This window comes from Antennarius striatus, chromosome 15 (assembly GCF_040054535.1).
Source record: "Antennarius striatus isolate MH-2024 chromosome 15, ASM4005453v1, whole genome shotgun sequence".
Classification (NCBI taxonomy): Eukaryota; Metazoa; Chordata; class Actinopteri; order Lophiiformes; family Antennariidae; genus Antennarius; species Antennarius striatus.
The window spans coordinates 19,847,767-19,861,837 of NC_090790.1; the positions used below are offsets into that span (position 1 = coordinate 19,847,767).

General features: G+C 41.1%; 1 protein-coding gene across 1 annotated transcript; it reads right to left on the reverse strand.

Annotated features, from left to right (window-relative positions):
• Positions 1 to 2,312: 2,312 nt before the first annotated feature.
• On the reverse strand, positions 2,313 to 11,288 carry lman1 (lectin, mannose-binding, 1). The gene is made up of 13 exons (XM_068334600.1): positions 11,067 to 11,288; positions 9,791 to 9,945; positions 7,179 to 7,286; positions 7,017 to 7,078; positions 6,693 to 6,792; positions 6,491 to 6,614; positions 6,239 to 6,297; positions 5,997 to 6,129; positions 5,710 to 5,897; positions 5,554 to 5,633; positions 3,300 to 3,462; positions 3,084 to 3,208; positions 2,313 to 3,001 (listed from the first exon to the last, which is right to left on the reverse strand). Exons 1-13 carry the CDS (start codon positions 11,272 to 11,274, stop codon positions 2,965 to 2,967), a joined length of 1,542 nt encoding a protein of 513 aa, XP_068190701.1. The 5' UTR covers positions 11,275 to 11,288; the 3' UTR covers positions 2,313 to 2,964.
• Positions 11,289 to 14,071: the final 2,783 nt, after the last annotated feature.

Sequence of the window (14,071 nt, forward strand, 5' to 3'; positions counted from 1 at the left end):
TTTACAGTAGTAATGACATTACTGTAGTATTTACAGTAGTAATGACATTACTTTAGTATTTACAGTAGCAATGACATTACTTTAGTATTTACAGTAAAAATGACTTTACTTTAGTATTAGAGTAGTAATGAAAATACTTTAGTATTTACAGTAGTAATGACATTACTTTAGTATTTACAGTAGTAATGACATTACTGTAGTATTTACAGTAGTAATGACATTACTTTAGTATTTACAGTAGCAATGACATTACTTTAGTATTTACAGTAAAAATGACTTTACTTTAGTATTAGAGTAGTAATGAAAATACTTTAGTATTTACAGTAGTAATGACATTACTTTAGTATTTACAGTAGTAATGACATTACTTTAGTATTTACAGTAAAAATGACTTTACTTTAGTATTATAGTAGTAATGAAAATACTTTAGTATTTACATTAGTAATGACATTACTTTAGTATTTACGGCAGTAATGACAGTACTTTAGTATTTACAGTAGTAATGACATTACTTTAGTATTTGCAGTAGTAATGACATTACTTTAGTATTTGCAGTAGTAATGACATTACTTTAGTATTTACGGCAGTAATGACATTACTTTAGTATTTGCAGTAGTAATGACATTATTTTAGTATTTACAGTAAAAATGACATTACTTTAGTATTAGAGTAGTAATGACATTACTTTAATATTTACATTAGTAATGACATTACTTTAGTATTTACGGCAGTAATGACAGTACTTTAGTATTTACAGTAGTAATGACATTACTTTAGTATTTGCAGTAGTAATGACATTATTTTAGTATTTACAGTATTAATGACATTACTTTAGTATTTACAGTAGTAATGACATTACTTTAGTATTTAGAGTAGTAATGACATTACTTTAGTATTTACAGTAGTAATGACATTACTGTAGTATTTACAGTAGTAATGACATTACTTTAGTATTTACAGCAGTAATGACATTACTTTAGTATTTACAGTAGTATTAACTTTATTTTGGATTTACAGTAGTAATGACATTACTTTAGTATTTACAGTAGTAATGACATTACTTTAGTATTTACAGCAGTAATGACATTACTTTAGTATTTACAGCAGTAATGACATTACTTTAGTATTTACAGTAGTAATGACATTACTGTAGTATTTAGAGTAGTAATGTCATTACTTTAGTATTTAGAGTAGTAATGACATTACTTTAGTATTTACAGTAGTAATGACATTACTTTAGTATTTACAGCAGTAATGACATTACTTTAGTATTTACAGTAGTAATGACATTACTTTAGTATTTAGTGTAGTAATGACATTACTTTAGTATTTACAGCAGTAATGACATTACTGTAGTATTTAGAGTAGTAATGTCATTACTTTAGTATTTAGAGTAGTAATGACATTACTTTAGTATTTACAGTAGTAATGATATTACTTTAGTATTTACAGTAGTAATGACATTACTTTAGTATTTACAGTAGTAATGACATTACTTTAGTATTTAGAGTAGTAATGTCATTACTTTAGTATTTAGAGTAGTAATGACATTACTTTAGTATTTACAGTAGTAATGATATTACTTTAGTATTTACAGTAGTAATGACATTACTTTAGTATTTACAGTAGTAATGACATTACTTTAGTATTTAGAGTAGTAATGTCATTACTTTAGTATTTACAGTAGTAATGACATTACTTTAGTATTTACAGTAGTAATGATATTACTTTAGTATTTACAGTAGTAATGACATTACTTTAGTATTTACAGTAGTAATGACATTACTTTAGTATTTAGAGTAGTAATGACATTACTTTAGTATTTCCAGTAGTAATGACATTACTTTAGTATTTACAGCAGTAATGACATTACTTTAGTATTTACAGTAGTAATGACATTACTTTAGTATTTAGTGTAGTAATGACATTACTTTAGTATTTACAGCGGTAATGACATTACTGTAGTATTTAGAGTAGTAATGTCATTACTTTAGTATTTAGAGTAGTAATGACATTACTTTAGTATTTACAGTAGTAATGATATTACTTTAGTATTTACAGTAGTAATGACATTACTTTAGTATTTACAGTAGTAATGACATTACTTTAGTATTTACAGTAGTAATGACATTACTGTAGTATTTAGAGTAGTAATGTCATTACTTTAGTATTTAGTGTAGTAATGACATTACTTTAGTATTTACAGCAGTAATGATATTACTTTAGTATTTACAGTAGTAATGACATTACTTTAGTATTTACAGTAGTAATGTCATTACTTTAGTATTTAGAGTAGTAATGACATTTAAATGACCTCATGTAGCGATTATAGATCGAAACTTAATAATGACTTACGAACAATTCAGCTCATGAACAAACTGACTTGTATGTTGAGGACTAGCTGTACATCCGTTATGTACCATCTCCACGTGTGTTTTAGCGCATACATGTGTTTAGTCCACACTAAACGTTCTGTGTGAATAAATTTGACTTGATTTGTAGAGAAGACACTGTTTTTACTGGTGTGTGACAGGACAAACAAACTGGGACACGACTGGTGTGACTGGTTTTCTCTTTATGTGAAGTGTTCAGGTCGTCAGATTCTGACATGTTGCACTGAGTCAAAACAGAAACAAACTTCTGCTTTTTCTTCTTCTTTTTTTTTTTGCTCTGCTTGTTTTCATCACACTCCAGCATCATTTCATACAAAAAACTGCACATTTTGAAAATGTTCACGGAATTCTTTACGGAATGGGAATTTTTTTGTTGTTGTTGTTGTTGTTTGTGGCGCGTTGGGAAGAAAATACTGTAAGGGTTTCCGTCTCACACGAGCATTCACACGAGATTTAATCATCAAATTAAAAAGAATTAAAACAAACCTTCAACAAAAAAGCTGATTCTCAAGAATAATAACTTACAACCGACAAATAATCAAATGGATGCTCCCAAGTCAGAATGACGGCATCAAAAGAACTTCTTTGCTGCTGCTTCCTGTTGACTCCTGCAGGCAGGAAGAGGGAGAGGTCAGGCGTTAGGGCGTGGCCGTGACCTGTGAGAGGGGAGGGGCTTGTGTGATGACTTACTTGTACATGATGTAGCAGAAAAATAGCACCGACTGGACGACGATGAAGATGATGAAGTGAACTGTTGATAGGCAGGCAGGCATGGGGGGCACGTCAGGGCACTTTACCGCCTTCTCAGCGGGATTCTGTAGTGGGGAGTGGGGGGGGGGGGGCAGATCAGCTGAGGGAGACGTTCTAGGAGCGACGGCGGACGGGAGGGCCCACTCTGAGCCGTACCTGAGCGTTCCGTTTGACCAGGTGCTCCACGTCCCTCCGGACCGAGTGCAGGTGCTCCTTGATGTCGTTGAAGTGCTGGATGGTCTCGTAGGCCCCCGCCCCGCCCGCGGTGTCCTGCTGCTGGACCGACCCCACCCGTCTCAGCGACTCCGACAACGAGTTCCTGCGGCCCAACGGCATTTCCGTGATGAAACATGCCGTGATGGAAGAACGGCCGCGGCACCGTTTATTTACAGTCAAACAAATTAATCTCTTAATCCCTATTCGCCAGGGGCTTCATAGCACAAAGTTGGGAAAAATAGGAAATTAACGTCCGATAAAGAGGTCATGATTGCTAAATTAATCCCTTATAAAAACATGTTCTTACACCAGATTACAAGTGCAGGAGGTTTGGAAACAGACATTATCTGAGGCTGAAAACAGAATAAATATGAAACTGAATTAGTAGGTCACCCCGGTTGGTTTGATATCAACACTAATGTATGCAAATATACTTTATTATTATTTACTTTAATATACTTTATTATGTATTATTATTATGTCATGATAATTATTAATTATGTATTAATAATTCTTTATTATTTATTTTAATATACATTATTTATTTTTAATTATTAATGCCATGATTAATAATTATTTATTAATAATTACTTTATTATTTACTTTATTATACTTTATTAATTATTAATTATTAATGTCATGATTAATAATTATTTATTAATAACTACTTTATTATTTACTTTAATATACTTTATTAATTATTAATGCCATGATGAATAATTATTTAATACTTTATTATTTGCTTTAATATACTTTTTTAATTATTATTAATGCCATGATGAATAATTATTTATTAATAATTACTTCATTAATTTACTTAAATATATTTTACTTCACCCACGCCTAACTAGGCCTGTTTATTTATGCCTTTCTATCTTTATATTCTTGATGGGTTATTTATTACTCTTTCCATTTGGTGTTGGAACTACTTTCTGTGTGCAGGTGCTTTCTGTGTGCTTTTTCTGTGTTTTTGTGTACTCACTCCTCTACTCTACTCTCTCCTCTACTCTTTATTCCCTCTAAAATCACCGCTCAGCTGTAATAAAACATCAGATTCCTTCCTCTGTGTCGTGATTTTCAATTCATCTAAAAATCAGAAAACAATTTTCGGACTCCTGATTGCTCACGGCGACTTTTTATCATCTTAAACACGTCTAAGACGATTAGGAGCGATAAAAAAATTTTTTTTTAAAAAGAATGAAGCGTCGGAACAAGAAGCCTGTGTGTGACAGGCGTATTTAAAGGCTACTAATCTGATAAGGACAAAATTGGAATAAGACGCCGCCTTTTCTTGCTTGGGGATGACACACAAACAAAATCTAATATGTTTGACAGCGAGGGGAAACAAATCTCCCTGGAGGAAGTAAGTGAGCGTTTATTAAAGCCCACGTCTAATCTGCATCTGCTACAAGCGACCCATTTCTGAGCGGGACGTCCGACATCGGATGGATCCGATCGACCATCAGTTTGTTTTTCTTCATCTTCGTCCTGCATCGACACACCTCTTACAGGTGTGTGTGTGTGCGTGTGTGTGTGTGTGTGTCCCAGAACCACAACATGATAATAAAGGAAATCATCCTGATCCAGAGTGTCCAGCTGGATTGAGGCCATTCCAACAGCTTTGTGCTTTTTATGATACACCAGACGAAGAGATTAATGTTACATCAAAAAAAAAAAAAAATCTGTAATATCTTGTGATTCTGATTAATTCTTAATGCAGATGGTGCGTTCGAATTAAGACACACGTGAATCAACAGTTAACAACAACAGATTCACAATTAAAACAAGTCCAACCTATGAATAAGAACAATAGTTGGATCGTTTGTAATTTAATCAGTGCGGAAATTTAGAAAAACATGAATTTAAATCCCTCACAAATCTAAAAGAAGGGGCTCCAAACAAGACATGTTTTAATCCATGCGTGTTCATAAACGACTAAGCCCACAAGCACCTTAGGCCGGCAGAAGCACAAATATGTTATTGACTGAATACAAGCTCTAAACATCCCAAAATTACACCTCAGATCAGGAAATCCTTCACACTCCAGAGTGAGACCTCCTGTTCCTCCACCATCTTTGATCTGATTGAACTAATAGAGTTTAAAGTCCAGTTCTAATTTCTTTGTCGCAAACACGTTTAATAATTAACTGGTTTGAATCTCAGATTGTGTAGAAACGGCGCCGGCGCTGCTCACCTGAGCTCGTTCAGGGTTCTGATGACCTCCTGCTGGGTTCCCAGGACGGAGCCCAGCTGCTGCTGACCGGCCGCGTCCAGCTGGAAGGACACGAAAGGGTTAAAATCCGGAAACGATGGGTGGGATCTTCACGCGCCCGGTGAAGCCGAGTCTCACCTGTCCCGTCCCCGCGGACGCGTCCTTCTTGGCGATCTCGTCGGTGATGACGGACACGTAGCGGCGCTGCTCGTCCAGGATCATGGCCAGCTGCCGGTGGAGCTGCTTGATCTCCAGGTGGATCCGGTTCTGGCCCTCGAACACCTGACGGATCTCCCGGTCGTTCACGCTCTCAAACAGGTCCTCGACTGGAGAGGGGAAAAAAAAACACATTCCAGATGAAAAAACACGTGCGACGCCACCGCCGCAGGAAGTCACGGCGGTGGGCGGGGCCTCGTCACACTCACTCGGCTGTCCCTGAACGGCCGGATGCTCCTTCTGGAATTCCTCCTTCTTCTTGTCCAGCTCCTGCTGGAAGTTCTGGAATTCCTCCTGGTACTTTTCCTGCTCCTCTTTAGGGATCTCAGATTCAGGGGGGGGCTTTAGAGGAGGGGGGAGAGAAAAAACCTCAGTGGATGCACACACACACACACACACACACACACACACACACACACACACACACACACACACACACACTTGCCCTTACCGGCTGCTGGCCGGGCTCCGTCAGCCGGAACAACAGGAAGGACAGAACGTCGTGGTCGTCTGGACGAGGAAAGAAACAGCAATTTCAAATGATGTGACCGTTTCCATGACAACACTGTCATAAAGTGTTTCTCCTTTACTTGTGCAGTAATCACATGTAATAAAATAATAATACATACTAGCAATAAGGGGTAATTAAAGTAGTGACGGGCGTAAAATCAAATGGCGGTGTGAAAACAGGAAGTTAGCGTACCCGCTAGCCCCCCCGTGGCGGCGGAGATGCCGAAGAAGCCCTCGTCAGGGATGACCATGTTGTCCACCTTGGTGCAGAACTCGTAGTCGTCCTTGTCCGGCGTGAAGCCGTTGTTGATCATCACCTGGGAGGGGGAGGGGGGACACGTAAGCGTTTGTGCGATGCTGGGAAGCGACGGCGAAGCGGCGTCCGGTCCTCCTACCGTCAGAGTCTTCCTGTAGTAGGTGATCTTGGCCCGGACGGGATACGGTTTGTTCCGGAAGTCTCTCAGGCAGGTTCCGAGCGACTGGGTGGTCCCGTCGCTGGAGGAAAAAACAACACAACGGCGCCACAAACACGCATGAAAAGAATGATGTTTTCATGGACTCTTAGAAACGGTGCTTCGTAGCGTCGCCGTGGAGATTAGGAGAGATGAAGGATTACTTCCTGTCCAGTAAATGTAATCATTATTTTCTAATCTTCTTTAAGTTGTTAAAATCTAAGTTGGTGATGACATCCGACCGCCAGAGGAGAAATGTTGACGTACTTCTGGTGGTCATAAACCAGTTGGCCGTTGTTTCCCACAACGATTATAGCCGGGTTGTTTTTCTGGAGGGAGGAGAAAACAAGGAGAGACCGTGGATACGACGTTGACGTAACACACAGGTGTGCTGATGGCAGGTGAACGCAGCGTCTCTCAGACACCAACCTTTCCATCGTTGTCGAAAGAGTCAAAGAAGATTCCCACTCCGTTCCACTGGTCGGCGGCGCCGTAAACCGGACCGTCGAGGCCTTGATCCGCGGTGAACCACACGGCCTGGAAAACAAATATCACGATGTTTAGTTCTCCACAGCAAGGAAAGGGTTCAAGGTTAAAGGGTTAAAGAGTCAAAAGGTTAAAGGTCAAAGAGTCAAAAGGTTAAAGAGTCAAAAGGTCAAAGGGTTAAAGAGTCAAAGGGCTACTATGATTATACTACTGTATGTGTATACAGTACTATGGTAGTGTGTGTAGATACAAGGTGTATACTATGGTAGTGTGTGTAGATGCAGGGTGTATACTATGGTAGTGTATAGATACAGGGTGTATACTATGGTAGTGTATAGATACAGGGTGTATACTATGGTAGTGTATACATACAGGGTGTATACTATGGTAGTGTATAGATACAGGGTGTATACTATGGTAGTGTATAGATACAGGGTGTATACTATGGTAGTGTATACATACAGGGTGTATACTATGGTAGTGTATAGATACAGGGTGTATACTATGGTAGTGTATAGATACAGGGTGTATACTATGGTAGTGTATACATACAGGGTGTATACTATGGTAGTGTATAGATACAGGGTGTATACTATGGTAGTGTATACATACAGGGTGTATACTATGGTAGTGTATAGATGCAGGGTGTATACTATGGTAGTGTATAGATACAGGGTGTATACTATGGTAGTGCATAGATACAGGGTGTATACTATGGTAGTGCGTAGATACAGGGTGTATACTATGGTAGTGTATAGATACAGGGTGTATACTATGGTAGTGTGTGCAGATGCAGGGTGTATACTATGGTAGTGTATAGATACAGGGTGTATACTATGGTAGTGTATAGATACAGGGTGTATACTATGGTAGTGTATACATACAGGGTGTATACTATGGTAGTGTATAGATACAGGGTGTATACTATGGTAGTGTATACATACAGGGTGTATACTATGGTAGTGTATAGATGCAGGGTGTATACTATGGTAGTGTATAGATACAGGGTGTATACTATGGTAGTGCATAGATACAGGGTGTATACTATGGTAGTGCGTAGATACAGGGTGTATACTATGGTAGTGTATAGATACAGGGTGTATACTATGGTAGTGTATAGATACAGGGTGTATACTATGGTAGTGTATAGATACAGGGTGTATACTATGGTAGTGTATAGATACAGGGTGTATACTATGGTAGTGTATACATACAGGGTGTATACTATGGTAGTGTATACATACAGGGTGTATACTATGGTAGTGTATAGATACAGGGTGTATACTATGGTAGTGTATAGATACAGGGTGTATACTATGGTAGTGTATAGACACAGGGTGTATACTATGGTAGTGTATAGACACAGGGTGTATACTATGGTAGTGTATAGATACAGGGTGTATACTATGGTAGTGTATAGATACAGGGTGTATACTATGGTAGTGTATAGATACAGGGTGTATACTATGGTAGTGTATAGATACAGGGTGTATACTATGGTAGTGTATAGATACAGGGTGTGTACTATGGTAGTGTATAGATACAGGGTGTGTACTATGGTAGTGCATAGATACAGGGTGTATACTATGGTAGTGCATAGATACAGGATGTATACTATGGTAGTGCATAGATACAGGGTGTATACTATGGTAGTGCATAGATACAGGGTGTATACTATGGTAGTGTATAGATACAGGGTGTATACTATGGTAGTGTATAGATACAGGGTGTATACTATGGTAGTGTATAGATACAGGGTGTATACTATGGTAGTGTATAGATACAGGGTGTATACTATGGTAGTGTATAGATACAGGGTGTATACTATGGTAGTGTATAGATACAGGGTGTATACTATGGTAGTGTATAGATACAGGGTGTATACTATGGTAGTGTGTAGATACAGGGTGTATACTATGGTAGTGTATACATACAGGGTGTATACTATGGTAGTGTATAGATACAGGGTGTATACTATGGTAGTGTATACATACAGGGTGTATACTATTGTGTTGGGCAGATTTGGGTGCATCTTCTTCTCTTCAGTGTATTTATGCTTTAATGTTGTTACAGGTTTATCCGACACTAATCAGATAAAAACCTTCATGAATAATAATGAGGGGGAGGGGTTTACGTCACATGACACACCTGAACTAAGACAATCTCCTTTGTTTAAAAAAAGTTTCTGTGTTTGATGATGAACCTGAAACACCAGCTCAGAGTTCATGAAACATTCATGAGCATCAAACCACGCCGTCCCATTGGACGACCCCAGCCCTGCTGAACGGGCCTGAGGTCAGCGGCAGCAGTGACATCATCACGACATGCTAGCTCCACCCACGTCTGTCAACACGGCGTGTTTGTTCTGGGTAATTGTCATGTGACCCGCTCGCTAACACCTGGAGCAGAAGCAGATGCCGTTCGGTCGTAACGAGGTCACAGTCAGCACGCCATCAGTGGGCGGGGACACAGGGTGGGCAGTCCCATAGGTTCAGAGCAAACTAAAGGATTGTGGGACCTGTTCTGGTGGTGGACCAGGTCAGGTTAATAGTTACCAAACCGTCTGCTCCCATCCGGCCCCGCCCGGACACCCTGAAGGTCACCTCGGCCTCCCAGTGCTCAAAGCTGACCCTGTTCTTGGTCCAGACCGACCCCTTCTGGCTCCGGAGGGACGGCGTGATGCGCACCTGGTCCGCGCTGGGAATGGCATCTGGGGGGGCGGAGAGAGGGGGCGGGACTTACACAGTCATCAAGAAAATAACAGCGGTGCTTCCTGTCTCTACAGCGGTGCTTCCTGTCTCTACAGTGGTGCTTCCTGTCTCTACAGTGGTGCTTCCTGTCTCTACAGCGGTGCTTCCTGTCCCTACAGCGGTGCTTCCTGTCTCTACAGCGGTGCTTCCTGTCCCTACAGCGGTGCTTCCTGTCTCTACAGTGGTGCTTCCTGTCTCTACAGCGGTGCTTCCTGTCTCTACAGCAGTGCTTCCTGTCCCTACAGCGGTGCTTCCTGTCCCTACAGCGGTGCTTCCTGTCTCTACAGCGGTGCTTCCTGTCCCTACAGCGGTGCTTCCTGTCCCTACAGCGGTGCTTCCTGTCCCTACAGCGGTGCTTCCTGTCCCTACAGCGGTGCTTCCTGTCCCTACAGCGGTGCTTCCTGTCTCTACAGCGGTGCTTCCTGTCCCTACAGCGGTACTTCCTGTCCCTACAGCGGTGCTTCCTGTCTCTACAGCGGTGCTTCCTGTCTCTACAGCGGTGCTTCCTGTCTCTACAGCGGTGCTTCCTGTCTCTACAGCGGTGCTTCCTGTCTCTACAGCGGTGCTTCCTGTCCCTACAGCGGTACTTCCTGTTGCTAAAGAAAAAAACCAACCTGATGACATCATCTTTTATAAGGAGAAGTTGCCGTGTCACACAAACTCTGACTTGACACACACACACCAACACACACACACACCAGCTGATCCATCCTTATTTACTTATTTGTTGTTGTCTGACTGTTGTCGCCATGACAACAATCACAGTAGGACGATAACCAATCATGTTATCTCCTGTCTGCTGCACAAGTAGTCACGTGGTGACACAACACTCCAAAGAGGAAAGTTCAACACACACACACACACACACACACACACACACACACACACACACACACACACACACACACACACACACACACACACACACGTGTTCCTGTCACGTTCGGGCAGGAACGTGCAGGTGTGACCCTGAAGTGTTTCCATACTTCGGGGTGAACACACTGGAGTCGCTCGGTCCCGTTACCGTGACCCGGTCCCGTTACCGTGACCCGGTGATGCTGACAGCTGGACACAAACTTACTTCCAGTGTGGACCCAGAACGGGATGTTTCCGTCGCTCTGGGACAGGTGCGGCCCCTTGAAGCTGTATTTGTACTCGAACCTCCGGTGGGGGGGCTCCGCCGCCCCGGTACCGTCCGCCGCGCCGCGCTGCAGCAGCAACGTGGAGACAAAAGTTAACAGGAACACCGGACAACCGGCAGCCGGCCGCCGCGCAACGGACTCCGCCATGTTTCGGTATCACTGCTGACGTAGCGCTGCGTCCGCGCGCATGACGGGAGCCGGTAGGGCCAACAGGGCGTTTTCTGATTGGTGGAGCGCGTTGGGGGCGGGCTGGCCAGTGACGTCACGAAGGAGCTACAGCACAGTGCATGGAACGCAATTGTCGCGTGACGTCAGTCAAACGCATGCACATACAAACACACACACACACACACATATTGTATGTTCCTCACATGTTCTGTGGGATTTCACAATAATAATAATAATAATAATAATAATAATAATAATAATAATGATGATGATGATGATAATAATAATAATAATAATAATAATGATGATGATGATAATAATAATAATAATAATATTAATAATAATAATAATGATAATGATATTAATAATAATAATAATAATAATGATAATAATAATAATGATAATAATAATAATAATAATAATAATAATAATAATGATGATGATAATAATAATGATGATGATAATAATAATAATAATAATAATAATAATAATAATAATAATAATAATAATAATAATAATAATAGTAAAATTGATACTAATAACTTTATTGGCAACAAAAGCAACAATAGTACTTGTAAAATTATAATAATAATTTTATTGACAATAATAATAATATTTATTAGAACTTCTTCACATTTCCCTCGTCTGCAAACACGTTTTTTCCTCAGCAGATACAAATAAAGTTTGTGAATGTACAGTTTTAAAGCGTGACCTCCGTCATGGAACGACGTTAGCTTTTTGTTTGGAGCTATCGTGATAGCTTCCATCAACGTTAGCGTCTTTCGATTTTTAGGGTCATTTCTTTATTAGTTTTCAGTGAGGTTACTTTTTGTACTTTTATATATATATTTATTTTATTTTATTTTTTTCTTACATGTTTTTACAAAAGACTCCTAAACAGACTTCTTGAACAACGCTAGCGTTAGCTGGTGTTAGCTGTCAGCAGGGTAATATTTACAGCTGGTAATGCTTCGCCTCAAACAGAGCTAATTTTTTAATGGATAGCTTAGCGTCAGTTGCTTGTCATTGTAGCACATGGAGCGCCTTAGAGAACACGTTAGCGCTAAAGAGCTACTTCAGCATGTCTAATCGGCCATGGAGGCACCCGAGGGGGCACCATTGAGGCGTTTTTCCAGACACTGGGGGGTGTTGGTTTAGTCCTTTCAGCCTCTGTGTGTGTGTGTGCTACCCGTGTTGCCTTCAGGTGCCTGGTAAGCCTACATGGGGTCGCGGAGAGGTCGGGCGCTGCGGCCTGCTGCCTTCAGGAGTTTTCATTGCCTCAGCGGGAGACCAGCCATGACACAAGTAGTGTGGGCCCTCGGCTCCCACCGAGGGGGCGGACCCCACAACTGAGGGGCTATTGTTGCCACGCTAATCCGGGGATTGTGGGTATTGATCAGCGAATGCATGGAAGCGCTGAGCCGCAGGTCGGCGCCAGCAGCTTCGATGACGTCGTGGTTCTCCACGCAAACAATCGTTTCCTCGCTGATGTTTACGATCAGTCCGTTGGGGGGCGGAGGGTCGCCGGTTCAACGCCTATGTGGGCCAAAAATTTAGGGAGAGCGAACCGGAGTTGCAGTTCGCCTGCTGAGCACTGCCGAGGAGCCCTTGAGCAAGGCATCACCCCCCACTAAAACACATAAGTTCCTCATTGGACGCCATGTGGCTGCCGCCGCTCCATCATCGTCCTCTCTATGCCTACAGATCCTGTGTGTGTGTGTGTTTATGTATATATATAAAACACATTGTAAACAATAATTTCCCTACAGGGATCATTACAGCAAGCTTCTTCTACTGTTTGGATAAAAAAATTAATGTTAACGCTGTTTCCATGGTTACACAACCACCAGATGACAAACACACAGTGGATGTAGTTTAGTTTTTATTTTTTTAAATGAATCATTTTCCATTAAAAATTGTTGTGATTTTATTCATATAACACATCACAATTCGTATATGTTTGTGTGTATGTATACATGTGTGTACATACAGTATACACACATACATAGTGGTATAGTTTTTATTTTACTTTCCTTTGTGTGTGTGTGTGTGTGTGTGTGTGTGTGTGTGTGTGTGTGCGCGTGTGTGTGTGTGAAGACCTAGATACAAAAAACAAGACCATATCCATAAAACACAAAAGTAAATATGCATATAGTTATATATTATATTAAATTTACAATTAATACATTACATTTTCAATTATATATAGTTAAAATATATATTATATATCCATCCATATGTTTATGTGTGACACAATTTCCCAGTAATTTGATCCGGACTCGGAACCAGACACCCGACAATGTGTTTGATGTATTGATTGAACATTCTGGCTTTGCGTTTGGTGAATCGATACTTATCGATGTGATTCGATCCGGGATCAGGCGGCTGTCGGTTCCTCCCGGATACCTGAGACCACCGCCGTGACGCCAACCCCTCACCTGCAGGAGACGCGGGTAGGAGCGGCTCCGGTCACGTGACGATGATGATGATGATGATCGATCCGTACCGACCGATTCCTCCTCATCCTCCAGGACTCGGTTCACCGCGGCCTCGTCTCTCGCTCCCGTTGTGCGCGCACAGGCCACATACTTCCCCTCCACAAGGACCCGGACCCTTTATTCCACGTTGCTTCAGCGCGGTGCAGTGTGGTCCTCGCGGGAGGGGCCACTTATTGTCCCCTGAGGACTCCGCCACATTCATGTGAAGAGCGGCCCTTTCTCATTACTAAGAGACACACTAAACGATGGGGCCCAAACAATACGGGACGGATCCTTTA